Below are 17,577 nucleotides of genomic sequence, written 5' to 3'. Positions count from 1 at the left end.
TCCTTAAATGCAAGGCACAGTCACTGTTAGACTTGATTTATGTTTTCCAGACTTTTTCTACATATGATACAGCACTGTGATGGTTTAGTTCTTCCTGTTTTGATTTCGAGAAGTTCTTGACCCAGACGAACTAGGCAAGCACAAAAGATGATGATTACTTAAAGGTATTTTTGACTTTCGGTGTTTACAGTCTACTTGAAGTCCAAGGACACACATCACTGAAGTAGTATTTTAGAGGCAAAACTAGAAGATATTATATCAAAGATATTGTTTGAATTTGACTAGGTGTAAATGTTTTTTGTTTTTTACTGCAGTCCTTAGAATTCAGTAGACCTGATTTTAGATCATAAAGAGAACTCGAGGTTAAGCGATATTTGATTGACCCCAGAGTGACAGGATCTGCAGAGCAACATGGACGCACAGCAGCAGTGAATACGTGGAGTGTGTGGTGTAAACGATGAAGGATGGGAGCACGCAGAATGTTACGGACTCTGGAGAGGGGAACGCTGAGAATGGGACGCATGGATGGAATTCAAAGTGAAATTCTGACACTAATTGACTGCTGATCCCGTTATAGGAGATTAATCAGGCAGGCGGTGGATCAATGGTTGCTGAAAATGCCAATGAAGGCTAAGTCTGGCTATCAATGTAAATGAGCCAAAGAACAGCACCATGCTCATGTGCTCAAGCAATGCTCACCATGAAGAGACACACACACACACACACACACACACACACACAAAGACTGACGCACGCACACACACACACACACACACACACACACACACACACACACACACACAAAGACTCACGCACACACACACACACACACACACACACAAAGACTCACGCACACACACACACACACACACAAAGACTCACGCACGCACACACACACACACACACACACACACACACAAAGACTCACGCACGCACACACACACACACACACACACACACACACACACACACACACACACACACACACACACACAAAGACTCACACACTCTCACATACAGGAGCCCCTCGGGGAACACTTCCTACACCTCTCCTCATCCTTCCTGGTCGAGAGTGGCATTGAATCCACACTGATAGAGAAACATTCTCCGGCCTGAATTAGGAATAATGACATTGTCTCCCTGCGTGTGCCACGTCAGGGATCCGCAGATCACTCCACACCTGGCATTCGCTTCAACCTACAGCGTCCCAAAATGCCCCACGTCTCTCCTCGGCAGGAGCTCGTTAGGGTTGTTCAGCTGTGGGCAAATGAAGGTAAGCTGATTCACCACGATGTGCAGTGCGGAACCCGGATCCTACAGCCAGGCCTGAGAGCTGGACCCTTCAGGGACAGGAGCTCGGAAAACACAGGAATTCTCTCAATAAAACATGCCAGCACTTCACGCAGGTGCTTTGGGTCGCATTCAAAATTAATGGCTGAGGCTCAGTGCTGAATAAATCCTCTCTCTTGTTCTCTCTCCAATCCACAAAGCAACCAAAGAGATTTTAATTATTCACCATAATCTCTGTAACTGCTCACCAAGTCAGCTTTCAGCAGCATGCACTAGAAATCTTTATTGTACCTAGAGTATGAAGTAGATAATTAAAACACAGGAAAATTTTCATGTTTCAATAAATATTTCATAAGCACAGATATAAATATTCCCATCAGGGCATCACAGATTGGCCTTAATTTAAAAAGCATTTAGATGGTAAACAAAATAAGGTTTTTTTCTACAGTTTAGACTGGCATATTTGTGGGCGCTCCCAAGACGGCAAGATTAGAACCTGGATGTGATTGATTGGAAGGGCTAGGAGGCAGTGGTAATAACTCTACAGTGAAACTGCTGACTGCATAGTCCCATATGTTGCGTGCACAGGAAAGGGGGAATGTGTTCTAATGGCATTAGATCTGGTGAGGGAGAATGTGTGATGTTTGCCCTCGGTCTCCCTCTGTGTCTGCCATGCATCTGTTTCGGGTCCAGCCCATCTTTACAAACAGTGTCCCCAAAGCAATTTTCTCTTGCTATAATGAATGTCCATTGCCGGCGGAACACACAATAGCAGACCCTGGTCCTTCGGTGCAAGCGAGCCTCAGCTCCAGATTACAATGCGCTGCTATGCAGCATGTCTGCATCCAGGCCCGCTCTACCCAGCAGCACGATCCGCTCTGTCTGCATCCAGGCCCGCTCTACCCTGCAGCACGATCCGCTCTGTCTGCATCCAGGCCCGCTCTACCCTGCAGCACGATCCGCTCTGTCTGCATCCAGGCCCGCTCTACCCAGCAGCACGATCCGCTCTGTCTGCATCCAGGCCCGCTCTACCCTGCAGCACAATCCGCTCTGTCTGCATCCAGGCCCGCTCTACCCTGCCTGCAGCACGATCCGCTCTGTCTGCATCCAGGCCCGCTCTACCCTGCAGCACGATCCGCTCTGTCTGCATCCAGGCCCGCTCTACCCTGCAGCACGATCCGCTCTGTCTGCATCCAGGCCCGCTCTACCCTGCAGCACGATCCGCTCTGTCTGCATCCAGGCCCGCTCTACCCTGCAGCACGATCCGCTCTGTCTGCATCCAGGCCCGCTCTACCCTGCAGCACGATCCGCTCTGTCTGCATCCAGGCCCGCCCTACCGGGCAGCGCAAGGTAGTCTGCCATGCAGATGTAATACACAGTGACCTTGTTCCACGAGCTGCTCAGTTATTAGACAGCACGGACAGCCACTGAGAGAGCCATTCTGGGTGCTGGTGCTGTGCCTACAGCCAATTCAGCAGCTCTGACCGTCTTCAGGTTGCAGTCTGTGTGGCCCCGGCCATCAACTTGAAGCAGGCAGCGAACTTTAAGACCCGCTCAGTTATCTTTTAATTAGGTGTCCTTGGTAGCGCTGTGCGGCAGAGCCTACCAGAGCTGCTGAGGAAGCAGGGAGAACCAGAGAGAAAACGCTGGGAATGAATCATCACTCTAAACAGCAAACTTGCCATCTATTAGCTCCATCGTTTTACTTTTAGGTTATGAGAGAAAACCACGAAAACTAATGAGCAAAGTGAAAATGATGTTCAATACCGAACTAGAAGGAATGTTTCTTGCGCTCTGCTGTGAAGTCTCCTATACTAAAGCTAGAAGCCATGTTAAACACTTACCAGGGAGCACATTCCATGCAATCACAGAACCTTATCGGTGGTTCCTACCTAGATAGGACGATTGCACAATATAAAGTTGTAGGTTATCACACTGGTGGGATCAACTACTTCATAGGGGTTAATTCCATTAGGATGAAAAGAGCGCATCGGCACGGTAATATACACTGCTCATGTATCTTCTGCTGTGCTGGAAACGAGCACTCTAATTTCCCAGGTTAATATCTCTGTGTGTAATATGTGTCATTGTTGCACTTGGTCTTTGTATAAAGTCATATGACTCAGGGTACAGAAAATATTTGTGCCTGGTTCTGATAGCATCTTGTTCTGGCTTTGAAAAGGCATTATCAACGCTATGAGTGGCTGCTGAAAATAATTTATTAGGGCCTGTTAAACTAATAATGAATGCATGGAAATGAGGTGCCAGTATTGTTTGGGAAAAATAATAATTGAAAACTAACTAAAAATTCAGACTTAATCAAAACAGACTGTTAAACTATGTCCAACTGCCCACGCAACAGTGTCAAGTGCTTCTGGAATACTGCATCCTGCCAGGGCACTATACAGGTGTCTGATTGGCCGGATTGGCTAAGAGTGATGACTCGTGTCCACAGACGATATTTGACTACAGAACTCCTTTGAAATTCTCCGAATGTATCCCAAATTACCTTTACATTAAAGTGACTAAAATCAAAGATGTTGTATCGTGATGAGACATTAAATGTTAATTACTTAATTAAGTATTTTAATCAAGTAATTACATCCCTACTTAATACATTTAACTTAATAATTAATTAATTTGCATTTGGAATCAATATTTCCTAAACACATAATAAAATTAGCATCTGACAGTGACTGTGTAAATGTTTTTGACCCCAGAGACTCATGTTAATTCTTTTAAGAATGGAGAAAACCCATACATAATGTTGGCCCACTGCACCCAGCATGTGTGCGTGTTCATTTGATCATTCCTCATGTGAATTCCTCATGTAAATGACAGCGTGTTTGTGTAGCGTGTGTGGGGCTGGGGCTGAGCTGGGCGGGGGAGTTACCGGGTGGTGGCAGACTCGGTTTCATATAGCAATGAGCCAGGGGAGAAAAAAAATAAATTCAGGTCCTACTGCAAAAATAACAGAAATCAAATCAGGCTTTTTCCTCTTGTATTCCCCTGGAGGCCCTTCCCGTGGCGAGAGGGCACAGCAGTCTGAGGATCGCAATCTGCTGACCTGGAAGAGGAGCAGACCTCTCCGGCCAGGAAACACAGCCTCTCCTCGTCAGCCTGACAGTCACCAGAGACTGTCTGCGCGCAGGGGGCGGAGCAAGCTGTCGCTCCCCAATCCACGTCAGTCGGCGAGAGAGAGGAGCATGTGGTGTTGACGGAGAGACGGCGTGCGATCAGAACCATGCAGCTGGGACCCGTCTGATCCAGTGGTGACCTGCCTTTTTCTCTCGGGGTGCTCCGAGCCACCTCTCAGTAGGCGGGGACCACGCTGGGTGACTCCACCAATCAGCCCACTCCATTAAAGGACAGGGCAGTGCCACAGGGGCCGAGGCCAGGCTCAAGACCCCCGAAAATTGGGCAACTCCTACCCAAGCCAACGTGAAGCGAGAGAGGCAGGGACAGCGCGGGACTGAAGAGATCTCGGAAAAGCCCTTGTATTCCTTCCAATTTGCTGCCTCTCTGTGGCCTCCCCGCACATGCCACAATTGCTCACCTCCATCAATGACGGCTTTCGGCCATGAAAAAAGCAGAGCTTTTAACTTGGGAGACAGATGGGATCTAGTGTCTCGGACAGCCTCCTCTGCACGGCTCTCTGACCTTCAGCAATTTGCAATGACATCACAGAACGGATGCGGGATGAGAGAGAGAGTGAGCGAGGGGGAAAGGAGAGAAAACAAGACACTAATGTACATTACAAGTAAACATTCTTGTCCTCTTCTTTCCTCTCACCAAGAGAAGAGTATTTCAGAGTAGGAGGCATTTGGGAAAACGGAAAGCCCGTCTGATCCCTCTAAACGTCTCTAACAACCTCTCTAACAGATCACATCGCTGGCATTCAAATGTCCCATTACTGTGTTCCCTTTTACATATCTCATCATTATTAGTCAACAAATGCCCTTTTCATGTGAAAAAACTGCACATCCCTATAATATGTAGCAACTTCACCGATCCATCCACTCTGAGCCCTTATAGCGACCCTGAGAGTGGAGCTGTTCCAAGCTTAAATAGCAGCCCGTGTTGCACGTGTGAAAGGACGTTTGAGGCTTCTTCTCTCTCTCGGAGTGCGGTCTCTGTCGCTCTAAGGGGTTGTGGTGTTAAAATGTGCGGATATAGCCCCGTGGCGTTCGAGCGGGTGGAAAGAAGCAGCTCGCGGCAAGCTCGGCTGCCTGCAGAAAGCAGCCACTCTCAGCTTGGCAAATGAATGTCACGCGCGTTCCCATTGTTACAGGAAACCCCTTAACGAGGAGCCCGAACTTACGCACAGGCCGGTGTTCCTTACAGGCCTGGTCTGCAGCTGCAAGGGGTCAGTGAGGTCACATTGGGCCCAACACATCACTGTAACCGACAGGGCACAGTCCAAGCAAATACCTGCAGCACACCAGCACCTATTCCTGGCATCTCGTTCTCACCGTGAACGAGTGATCATATGGAGCAGAGAGGAGAGGAAATGAAGGAAGATATGCCAACACATCCAGGCTGTTATTCGTGTTTTTGAAAGGATTAATCAAAGAAATTGACACAGACAGCGCTAAAACAGCAAGAGAATCCTTATAGTTAGGGTTTAGTCCTTTAATACTGTTGGAATAAATGCTGTCAGTAGACAATATGCATATTGGTTTTAAAATATTCTCAGCCAGAAATATCTCGACAGTGTAAAAGATAAGAAAGAACCATGTTTAAATAAGATGAGCACAAGACTCTCTTACATCTCCAGACTAATTAAAAATGGTTCTTCAAGAACTAGAATGTTTCTCACCATATATGAATTGTGCCAACCATAGCAAAAACGTATACTATGCCACCAAATTAGTCTTTCTAATTTGTGATAAATTTGGCATCCTTGCACCTATTGTCTTTTATTCCGAGACAAGCCAACTGGTCCAGCCAAGCCCCTCCGTCCTGACAGCGCCCAGACACTACAAAGAACGAGGCTTTCGTGGGCTGACGAGCCGATTTCACACCTAATCAACCCAGGCCCTTAATCCAGAGTGGGCTCCCGTAGATAACACACTTTGAAGTGAAACAGGCCTCTGACATAAGGACTTGAAACCCGGGATAGAGAATTCCATCTCCCAAAAACTCCTGCGAGCTTCTTTCCTTTTACCTTGTGAAATGCATTTGTCTAGCCTGCACGAAGTCTTCTCAACCCAGCTCTCTCACTCACGAATGAGCACATGCATAATACTGTCATCTGCTCTCTCTCTCTCTCTCTCTCTCAGCCTTCTGACCATTACAGTAAAAGTACAGAGAGAAGGACCTGAATGGTGAGCAGGTATTATGACAATTATGAATGATCTTTGTTGTCCATCACACTGTGATTCTGAATGAAATTTAGAGTGCTTCTGGGCAACATAAATACAAACAGTTCAGGGAAAACACATGACTCAGGGGATGCGGGCACCCTCAGCACAATTTTGTAAACACTCATTAATCATGTAATATGCTGAGTATACAATTAAATGAACGAGAGAGAGAGAGAGAGAGAGAGAGAGAGAGAGAGAGAGAGAGAGAGAGTGAGGGAAGCACCCAGGCTGATTCACCCAGGCCATCTGCAGCCTATGAACAATTCAGAACACACTAATGTGCCTCAAATTGAATTGTGGCACTGGACATTTGCACTTCCACTACCGGCAAATCAATAAAAGCTGCTCGCACTGTGGCGGATTATACCGATAGCAGATCTGAGCCAGGCAGTTCTGCGGATCCCAGCAGTGAGTACCCCTGCCACCTTTTCCCCAGGAGACCTCCCGCTCCGCATGCAGACACACGCATCAGCTAAACGGCTGCAATCCCACCTCGGAAGGTGCCGGGTGTGATTCGGGGGGTGTGGCCTGGCCGCGCTCGAGCTTGGCCTCCACGCATCTTCGCCCGCCTCTCTGCTATCTTCACCGCTGCGCCGTCTAGTCGGATCTCTGTGTTTTTAGGGCTTTCTGTTTACAAAGCTTTGCCCTCTCAAGGTCAGCTGTTCTCTCAGCTACATTAATCATTAAAGCCATATACGGAGAGCTGTTTTGTTCTTGAACATATTCAGGACACTGAACCTTGAAACGGTGCTCAGACTGGGTCAGTAAGACAGATAACAGCATTTCTGAAAGTTCTTGTTGTATGGTTAACTTCTGGAAACAGCTGATTTTGTCTGTTTTTAACAAAAGATCTTCTTTAAGAAACTCTGGCCTGCGCAAAAATATCGAACTAGCGAAGAGACGCAATGGTTTTTCACCCAGATTGTTCCACAAAAAAGTTTCCCTTTTAAAATACCTTTAAATGATTACTTTTTTTCTCCTGTTTGGTTGCTAAGTCTTATGCCTGCCCACTCTCACAACAGCACTGTTAAGCCAAAGCCAACACAAAGCTTCTGCCATATGACTCCTGCTATGAGCTCCATATGGGATACCTTTATCTTCCCCATCTCACACACTATAATTATTAGGAACGGTTAATCGTGTCTCATCACATCTCCCGGGCAGGCTGCTTAAACACATATGTTCCGATTTCAGAACCACCTGTTTTCGCGCGTTGGAGTCTCGCGTCATCCTGTATGTGAGGCACTTAAGAACAAAGAACGTGACTTCATATTAAAATCAGATCAGCACTGCGGTCCGTGTATGAAGACGGAGGGGGGGAATCCCCTGCATATCTCCACAAGCAAGCGCAGCTGGAATCTTAATGGTTCAAAAACAGCATCAGGAGACATTTACAGCCCAGTACACTGTTATTGTTCTCGTCTCTGGGATTAATGCAAATAGCTCAATCTCTAATGCGCTGCAGGATTAATGGTGCTGTAAGAAAAGGTGACAGTGGGTGAGGGGAGCCTGTGATGGATAATGGAGTTGGACGACAGGAATGTCCTCCAGGCCTGCAGGGTTTTTTTTTAAGTAGATGAAAGAGCAGAATGCGTGCTTCCTGAGACGCAATGCTTGTTGTGGAATATAGAGAGACTTTATTCGCTAACAACATAAAACTGTTCTGTGTTTGAAATTAAAGCCAGCTCGGGGGCAGAGGGAGAACCAGCTCACCGCTCCTGCTTCAGAGTCACTAAAACAAAACGTCCTCAAATCTTACTTCTTACCAAGTGCTTGTACCATTCACTCTACACAAAAGGTAAATATTTCAGTGGGGCTACTTTACCTTCAGTCATGAATCTGTCCGATATCAATAAAGCATTAACTTTGCTATCTTTCTTTTGTCAAATAAAAATGATAATATTAATAATATAAAACACATGTATTCACCGGTGGAATGTGTTCAGGCTGAATATGATTCTTATGTGTCCTGTTACTGCTAAAGCCAGCAGTGTGGTTTTATTCCGTGTGTAATTGTGAAAAATCGTTACGTTTTGCGAGATCAATGACAGGCCTGTCTGCTTAAGGATGCAAGGGCCAACATTTTAAATCAGACCTAAGCTACGAGCTTGCTTAGCCAACTTTGGGAATATAAACAGAGCAACTCCAAGAATCGTTAAAGCTTCAGACCTTTAGTGGTCATGCAAAATTCAAACCATCAAGACAGAGTAAGAAAAAGAAAAGATACGTCGAGACTTTTCCCTCGCTTTGGTATCAGTGTTGCTTTCATCTCTCGTGACCCTTTAAGCTCCTTGATCAATCGTAGAGCCTGTTTCTTCGCCTGTCTGCTGAGAGGCGTCCCAGCATTTCTGAGTGCAGGAAAACGCGTTGCTGAAAGGCCACGGCGAAGCGTGCGATGACATGAGGGAGGGGGAGGGTGGCATCCAGGGATGGCCTTTAATGGAGACACCGAGCATAAAGGCTCGACGGGTTCATCACAGTAGAGAGAAAATTGATTGACAGACATTGTTCCTCTGCCTCATCTGCTCTGAAACATCTAAGAGCGCAGTGGATCTCCACTCTGCGGTCTGAGCTGCAGCCTGTGGCATGCTGTGTCCCCGAGATGTTCTCGCAGCTGAAGTCAGTCGAGGGGAAGGACGTCCCTTGAAAGCGTTCTCCAAAACTCAAAGACGACCACTGCTGCAGAACTCAAAGCTGCTGCTACTGTCGTCTCTGCATCTCCGACATCACTCTTCATGTGTGAAACAGCTTTAAAAATCTTAATAAACGTATGGTCTTAATAAATGTACGGTCTTAAGACTTTCTTTAAAAAGTTGCTGGAAATAAAAGAGAAATAGACCCCCAGACCTTTCAGTGTGTTTCGTCTGAACACAAGAGGCACCACAGGTGAAGTCAGAACAAAGCCTACCAAAATATTTTTTAAAACACTAAAACTATTTTTAGTTATCAAGATTTACTTATAGTAATTTTCCATAGACTATCTCTTTACAATTTTTGGGAGAGCTGCTTTTAGTTTGCCCATGGACCTAAGCCTTGCATCGTTTTAGTGATATGTTGGCCCGATAAAACTTCAACAGCTGAGTGGAAAAAAATTCAAAACAAACCATTGCACTCAAGCATAAAGTACCCAGAGTGCTTAGCAAACACCAGAGGAGGAGTGAGCGAGAAACAGAGTGTGACTCTTGATGTTAAATGAGCTAAGACTCTCCAAATGTCAGCGGAGCCATCCCACGGCGTGGCAAGAGATGGCCATGCCTCTCGCCTTGCTCAGAGGAGGCGTCGTGTCGGCGTGTGAGCCTCCGAGAGCTCATGCTGTCTCCAGTGCTGCAAAAACCATGCCATCCTACCGAGTTCTCCGCGTGAAGCGGGCCACCGTAACCCACGCAAACAGAGCCCGACAGAAACCTTCTCCGGTTCCCCTGGGCGATGCCCGTGCCCCTATGGCGAGAGGTGGCACACCGTCACGTGCTCTGCCGCCCTCCTATCATGGCGTCCAGAAAGACGGAGACGGCGGTCCGAACTGATTCGGCGCCGTGCAGTGCTTTCTGTCAAACAGCAAAGTGAATGAGGGAGAAGGCCGTAGAGATGAAGCCTACATTGAAAAGATCTCTTAAGTCAGTACTGACAGACAAGCTATTGCTCCAGTACAGCGCACATGTCTTTCTCGACATAGCTCTGTAGTGCTGGGTAGTTCATGCGGGTATTGCAGACTGCATCCAGGGACTCTTTATAATGATGCACCTGTGTACAGACTGAAGGAGAGCAGAGAAATGTCTCACAGTCACAGCTGCCCGCCAGATGTTGACGCATCTGATTATGGCACAAATAAAATATCTGCTCCAATTAAACAAGTACGTTTTGCTGCAGATACGACCTGTTTCAGAGAGTCTAGAGCTACTTTCCCACATCTCTCTGTCTGACTTTATCTGGTAGATATTGTGTGTGTGTGTGTGTGTGTATCTGCATGTCTGTCACTGTTTCCCTGACCATTCCTTTCTCTCTCTCTCTCTCTCTCTCTCTTTCTCTCTCTCTCTGTAGCTCTCTCTCTCTCTGTCTGACTTTATCTGGTAGATATTGTGTGTGTGTGTGTGTGTGTGTGTGTGTGTGTGTGTGTATCTGCATGTCTGTCACTGTTTCCCTGACCATTCCTTTCTCTCTCTCTCTCTCTCTCTCTCTTTCTTTCTCTCTCTCTCTGTCTCTTTAATAGACTTTCCTTTTTCCCCTTCATGTGCCAGGAAAATGGAGAGGGAAGAAATTTTAAATGAATCAAATAATGCAAGATAACTTAAGTGAGGGCTGGAGAAAAACAGTATGAAGGCAGTTCATTTGTATGCAGCTGATAAATGGGCTGAGAACTGGAACGCATGTATATCAGAGAACAAGAAATTCTCCCTCCTTGCCTCCTCCCGCCTCCTCCCGTTCTCCCGCCCTCCCCCCTCCGGCAACCACCACTACCCTCACTTCACCTCCCGTCTCCTCCGCTCACCTCCCCTCCTCCCCTCCCCTGGGCTCCTCTCCTCCCATCTGTTTCCGTTGCTTCTCCATCCGTGCCCTCCCGCCCTCCTGCCTCCGCGCGCCCCCCCCCCAGCCTGCTCCTCTCTGGCCCTGCTAAAGCCCCGTGTCCTCGTCAGGAAAAAAAAAAATTTGCTGGAGGAAAGATATGATGAATAGAGACCCTGGAACTATTAATTCCCCATAACAGCTCCATTCTTCCTCTTCAGACTCCCACAGACGGCGACGTGCTCGGCAGGAAAAGAAAACGCGCTAAGCTAATGCTCCTGTCTCGCAAAGCAGCTTTGACTGGAATTGCACAGCACAATGTGTTCTTTTTTCAGATGTGACAGAGGGGGCAAATGAAGAAAATATGAGGAAAAAAATGTTTGTTTGTTTGTTTTTTTGACAGCTCCGAATTGCTCTGAGCATGATGAGGCCTTTCTGGGAACCTGGGTAGACTGCCTGCATTGCTAAAATGTAGAAATTGCAAAACACTTTCGTTCTTTCCTTACAAAAAGAGCGTAGTGACCAAAAAGACAATGGGTCATCAAATACTTTTCTGACAAATGACTGAACAGATAATGACCGAACTGAATATAAACCTCAGTTGAACTAACACAGCTTTACACTAAAGAAGCCAAGCTTGCAAAACGCAGAGGTCAGTTCCCAGGACACTCTATAATTTCCGACGACATCGACTAAAGTAACAAAAAACAAAATGATGTTGGCTATTTCACTTATGTGAAGGAGGCCTGCCATCCTCTGTAACTCCAGCCACCCTCTTCAACAAGTTCATGGTGGTGTCATCACAAACAAGGCATATGTGCAGTAGTAACACAAACCATTTACAGGTTCAAAAGTCTTTCCTGCCTTTTGACTTGTGGTTTCTCACTGTTGCAGTTCCATCTGTGTATTTCAGGAATGCAGCAGGTTTTCTTTCCAAACCTCTCCTCCCGTTACTGCCTTTCGTAACATTTGCAGGCAGGGCTACCTCTCTGTCTACAATCCCTCATTATATCTTTTAAACCTTTACAGATGTGCTGTTGAGAGGGGCCTACAGGTGCCCCACACCAAACAGCAGATTTCTAAGACAGAGGCATTGCAGATGGGGCCTCATGCAAAAACATTTTCATATTTCTATCTTGAATTTCTTGTATTTTTGTCCTCTTTTAACCAATTTGTCTGACTGTGTCATATTAGATTCAGTGAATATTCATAAGGTCACCAGACCTTGTGTGAGCTTAAGAGAATTGTGAATTATCATATGTCATCCCAAAAGTGTCTTACAAAGCTAAACGTGGCACCATATTTGTCTGTAATTCATAAAAACACCATCTAAGACTAAAAAGAGCAATGTTTCTGCTTTCAGAGATCAATAGGTAAAAAAAATACATCATACCACTATAATTAACAGTCAAGAGCAGTTAAAGCAGAAGTCATGGGAAAGAAAAGCTGTTTGGTCTCCTCAGGCCTCTATCATCACTGAAATAAAAAAAGATGTATTTTGTTATGAAATTATATTTTACAAGCGTTTCTCCAAAGCAAAATGGTCCTAAAATGGGGGGCAGCTTGAGGGGGGAAAAGGAGGAGAGAATAAGTGCTACGTGTCCTTGAACCTTCGGGCGCTGTAATAGAAGACGATCTTTTGCACAGTCACCGACACCAGCAACTTTAAGAACTGTTATCTGGTGCAAATGAATTTCATTTGAAGGCCAACTTATCACAACAAATAAAGCCAGTGGGCCATGTAGTTGCGTGAGACGCATCAGGCTTCTGCAGATTAGATGAACGGCTATTGTCACCATTTATATTAACAGGGTAGAAAACAAGGGGGGTTGGGGGGGGGGGGGGGCAGGCCTCCCTCCTTGTTTAGTGCTCTCGCCTGACTCCCGGACCCTGGCTCTGTCCCTGTTCTCGCCCACACCAGTTTCACCTGTTTCTAGGGTTAGAAACATCACTTCTGGTTCCAATTCCTGGACTCTACTTCCTGCTTTTAAGTACCTTGCCTTCCCCAGGTAGCTATAAAGTCTCTTATTAATCTGGTTGCCTCCTGTTGTTGACACCGTTGGTCCGTTGTTCCTGCTTTGCATAACCCCAAGCCTTCCTTCTGTCTGCCTGACTCTGGATGCGTCTGCCCGCTTCTGACATCAATAAACCACTTGCTGCTCAAGCACTTGTATCCATTTCCTCAGCCCACAATGCATGATCGTGGGAACATAAGTAACACTGAGTACCTTGATTATTAATAAATTAGTATTCATTTTATCTGCATTCCAGAACCAAATTTCCAACATTATGTGATCAGATGAATGGTGACTGTTGTGATTAAAAAGCTAATAGTATAAAACCGAACAATGCAACATTATTATACACATTATTATATAAATGTGAGTACATATGAAAAATACTTTGAGCACATCTGGAGGGCCTCCCAAGACAACCCACGCAGTTTCTTGTGATCTGCCTAGGTCAGACAACATGAGATTCAACAATTAATTTTGATTTGGTTCCCCTTTCTACGCTATTTTTTCTCACTAGTGCCAGACCCGATAGCATTACGTTGAGGCTAAGAGCTCGGCATGGAGCTGCTCTGTTGTTCGTTGCACAGACCAGTACAAAGTGTTACATCAGCCCGCAGCCTCAGACGACAGAAGAGCTGATCAGATAAAAGTTTATTTTTGATAGCAGCATCCCAGCTACAGCCAGAAAGAAAAAACCTGTGCGTGTGTGCCAACCACTTTGACTGCTTTTCTAACACGGGTCAGTACAACACAGGATGATCACTGAAGCATTTACAAAACGGGATTAATACAGGCAGTATGGAAACTGCAGATGAGAGAAATCCAAGTTTTTAAATAAGTATGCTGTGTTTCTTTGTTTGTTTAGCTAATGCTAACAGCGGAGGTAATATATGTAATGTCATTTTCTAGAAAGTCGGGGCGTTACTGGCTGCAGGATCCGGGAACATATACGCGTAGATTACTATAGCTTATGTGAGGTTTTTGCAGACAGAACATTGCTGGCTGTTACCTACAGGGTTTGAGCTTGGGTTTTACTTGGGTACCAAGATTGTTACCTGTCATCAAATGTTTTTTCTTTTAAAATACCAGTAACATAGCTTTTGATAACTGGTACATAAACACACTATCATATACACACTTGGGTCACTAGCACTGGTTTACCTGTCATACAGCCACCACGGCCAGCAAGACCATATGACAAAAACAAACAAAAAGAAATGTCAAAGCTAGTATAGTTACAGTATTTAGCTGGTGCTTTTTTCCCAAAGCAACCTGGAATTATGACTTGGGCATTTGAGAGTTAAAGGTCTTGCTCAGGGGCTTAACTGTGGCAACTTGGCAGTGATGGGGCTTGAGTCGCTGAGCTACCACTGCCCTTAATAACAAACCATTCCCGTTGTATCTTTGATTGGGAGCTTCTTAATGGTCTGACTCTGGTTCAAACACGTAGCACTGCTATGAATAAGAGGAAGGTGCTGGTATTGTTTGATTCTTGTGGTATTTTGACCAAAGCATGCTATAGATATTTTATTAAAATCCCAGGGAACTTTGTTAACTTGTGTAAAAGGGGTATGTCACCTTTAAATTTCTTCAAGCCAATGAAAGAGATAATTAAACAGATACAATCAATTAGTTCATACAGTTTTTTCCTTTGAGGAACAGCTGTAGGTGACTTGTCTGACAGATCTGGACCACTCATCATTTTTTCTTCTCAAGAAAAAATGTGAAATACACGAAAATGGTGACTGCAGCAAGCCCTGGGCTCAAATCAGCAATTTATGAGCTCATACGAGTAATAATTCGCCCAAGCGATTTAAGAATGTTGGCAAGAGTGGTTCTTTCACTATAACTTTTTAGAATGGTTCCTTCAACACTGCAACTGACATTTGCTACTAAAATCTGAAGCCCAATACAAGCTTTAAGACATTGATGTCCTATGATTTTCAGTAGGCCTTGTACCTAAAAGATAATATCCGCTCTTCCTGCTTGTGTTATTTATTTATTTGGAAAATGTTTGATTTTTGTAAAGAGTTTTTATTTCTGTTTGTTTTAGAAATATAGAATTAGCAGAATGAAACAAAAGGAAGCAATTGGAACACAGGCTGGGCCTGAAACCTGCAGGCAATCTGCCAAAAAATGCCACTCGGCCTTATGTAAAAAAATTTATTTATTTTTATTTGAAATTTGCTCACAAACTGGATTTGTGCAACTGTGCCAGATTTGTGTGACTGTGCCAGACCTCAAAAACCTTGGTATAAATCATTCACATAAATAGGGTTAATACACCTGAGCACGTATTCAAGGGAACAGTGAATTAGCATATTTCACTCCCCCAAATGTCATATAACGCTATATGCACCTCGCACGGAAGTGTCATTCATAATAATGTCATCTAAGACTAAAAACAACTTTATGAATTTATAGATCAAAGTCATGCTTCCAGAGATGAGTAAATTATTTTAATAAAGGAATTAAGACTGAAAATATACTCTTGTTCAGGCTGTCTCTATTTGATATAAAACTATTTGAGTAAAAAAGTCAAATATCACTATTAAATATGAGTTTAATCTAATTCATTTGTATATTCATCAAGTTTAAACATCAAAATTAAATTTATATATTTAAACTTAAAGTGTCTTCAAACTAATTTAATGGATACCGTTCAGAACCTTTTTTCCCCATTAAAGAATGGTAGGCAAATTGTACATGACTCACACCACACGTTTAGACCACTTTTGTTAGTATAAAAATCAAAATATGGGAAAACTGGTGAATTCTGTAAGCCCTTTTAAATAGTGTGTATGAGATATATGTAAAAATGCACTTGTTGGTTTGATGGTTTAATTATGGTGCATTGCTACGTTGTGTTTTAGGTAAGATACTTTGCTCACTCCACTCTTATGGAGTCACTGCAATGACATTTGTCACTGGTTTAGAGTCACGCACTCTCTGCATGAGTGTGTGTTATTAATACATTACACTTTGTTTGTGCGCTGCGTGTGTGGGTGAAAGCAAGTCTGCATGCGTTCATTCATGAGTATATGCAGCATGTGTTGCTTTGTGTGTGTTTGTGTGTTTTTAATATGTTTGAAGGCACTTCATGTGTGAATGACTGATGGGTAGTTTTCATAAACCCATTCAGTGAGGTTAGCTCCATCTAACAAAGTAAACCTGTAAATACTCAGTGTGTTATCATATTGCTGAACTATGTGCAAACAACACCTGAACATCCTCACAGAATATGCATCAAGGACTTGTTTATGTTTACACAGAGTACCGCAGCTAATCTACATGTAGGCTCATGCGGTGTAGCCCTGCAGTGTAGACTCACACAGTGTTGCATTGCTTTGGCTCTGTAATATACTTCACTGGATTTAAAAATAAACAATGACTGCAAAGTTAAAGTGCAGAATGGTGGCTTCCATTCAAGGATTCTTAAATCTATATTAGGAGACCCACATTGGCATTATAGCTCTTTTTATACACACACCCTTTTTTGGAGAGGGGGGATTAGATGGACTAAATGCATAGTTTCCCAGCCAGGTGTGTGCTGTTGCATAACGGCTGCTTTTCTATCTCAGTGTTTAAGGTTTTTGACAAGTAATAAGAAGGTTGTCGGTTCAAGTTCCACAATGTGCCACTGTTATGCTCCTGAGCAAGGTCCTTAACACTGAATTGCTCAAGTTGTATTCAGAGTAAATCTGAAGTCTTTTTGGATAAAAGTGTCAGCTAAATGCTATAAATATAATACTAAACATGAGAGTTGTCAAAAGATTTTAAGTTGACCTAAAGTTGGATATAGATTTGGCATTTACATCTGGAGAGCTAAAATAGGTTATAGATTTGGCATTTACATCTGGAGACTGTTGCTTTCTCTCATTATGAGAATTAAAGACATTTATTAAACCTATTAAAGAGATCACTTGCATCACTTGCCACAAGAGCACATTTCCAAACCCCAAGGCTTGGCATCATCTCCACTGCAAGGTTTAGTGTTTTCCCTGCAGCAAAAGCTGAATTATTCAGTTAATTATCATGTGTTGAACCCAGTGTGTTTGAGCCAGGAGAATACCAAATGTGTACTGTACAGGAAACGGGAGGGTAGCTAGGTGCTTAGCATGGGAACCCCCGGCAGGGCAGACTTTGGCAGGCCACTGCTTACCGTCCAGCCGCCTCCATCACTGGTCATGTCACAGTAGACCTGGAAGCCTGCGGGGTAGTGTATGGGAAACACAGAGTAGATCCCGTCCTCGCGCTGGCCGCTGGCATAGATGTCGCTGCAGTCCCGAGGTCGAGAGCCTGTACGAAACGGGAAACGCATCAGCACGTGCAGAGTTCATTGGTTCACTTTCTAATACAATCGACCTGACGTGCGACGTCACACTGCTGCCTCAGCAGTGGCATCT

The 17,577-nt window shown here is 44.6% G+C and overlaps 1 protein-coding gene across 1 annotated transcript in view; it reads right to left on the bottom strand.

Moving 5' to 3' along the window:
• fibcd1a (fibrinogen C domain containing 1a) overlaps positions 1-17,577 on the bottom strand; it is a 78,580-nt gene that overhangs the window by 34,677 nt on the left and 26,326 nt on the right. Inside the window, exon 4 of the mRNA XM_027009972.3 lies at positions 17,334-17,470. Within this exon, the coding sequence (XP_026865773.1) occupies positions 17,334-17,470 (137 nt within the window). The remainder of the gene's footprint in view (positions 1-17,333; positions 17,471-17,577) is intronic.

Source organism: Electrophorus electricus, chromosome 25, assembly GCF_041902795.1.
Source record: "Electrophorus electricus isolate QZ-2024a chromosome 25, ASM4190279v1, whole genome shotgun sequence".
Lineage (NCBI taxonomy): Eukaryota > Metazoa > Chordata > Actinopteri > Gymnotiformes > Gymnotidae > Electrophorus > Electrophorus electricus.
The sequence above is the reverse complement of the archived record's forward strand: the minus strand, read 5'-3'. Positions and strand labels throughout refer to the sequence as shown.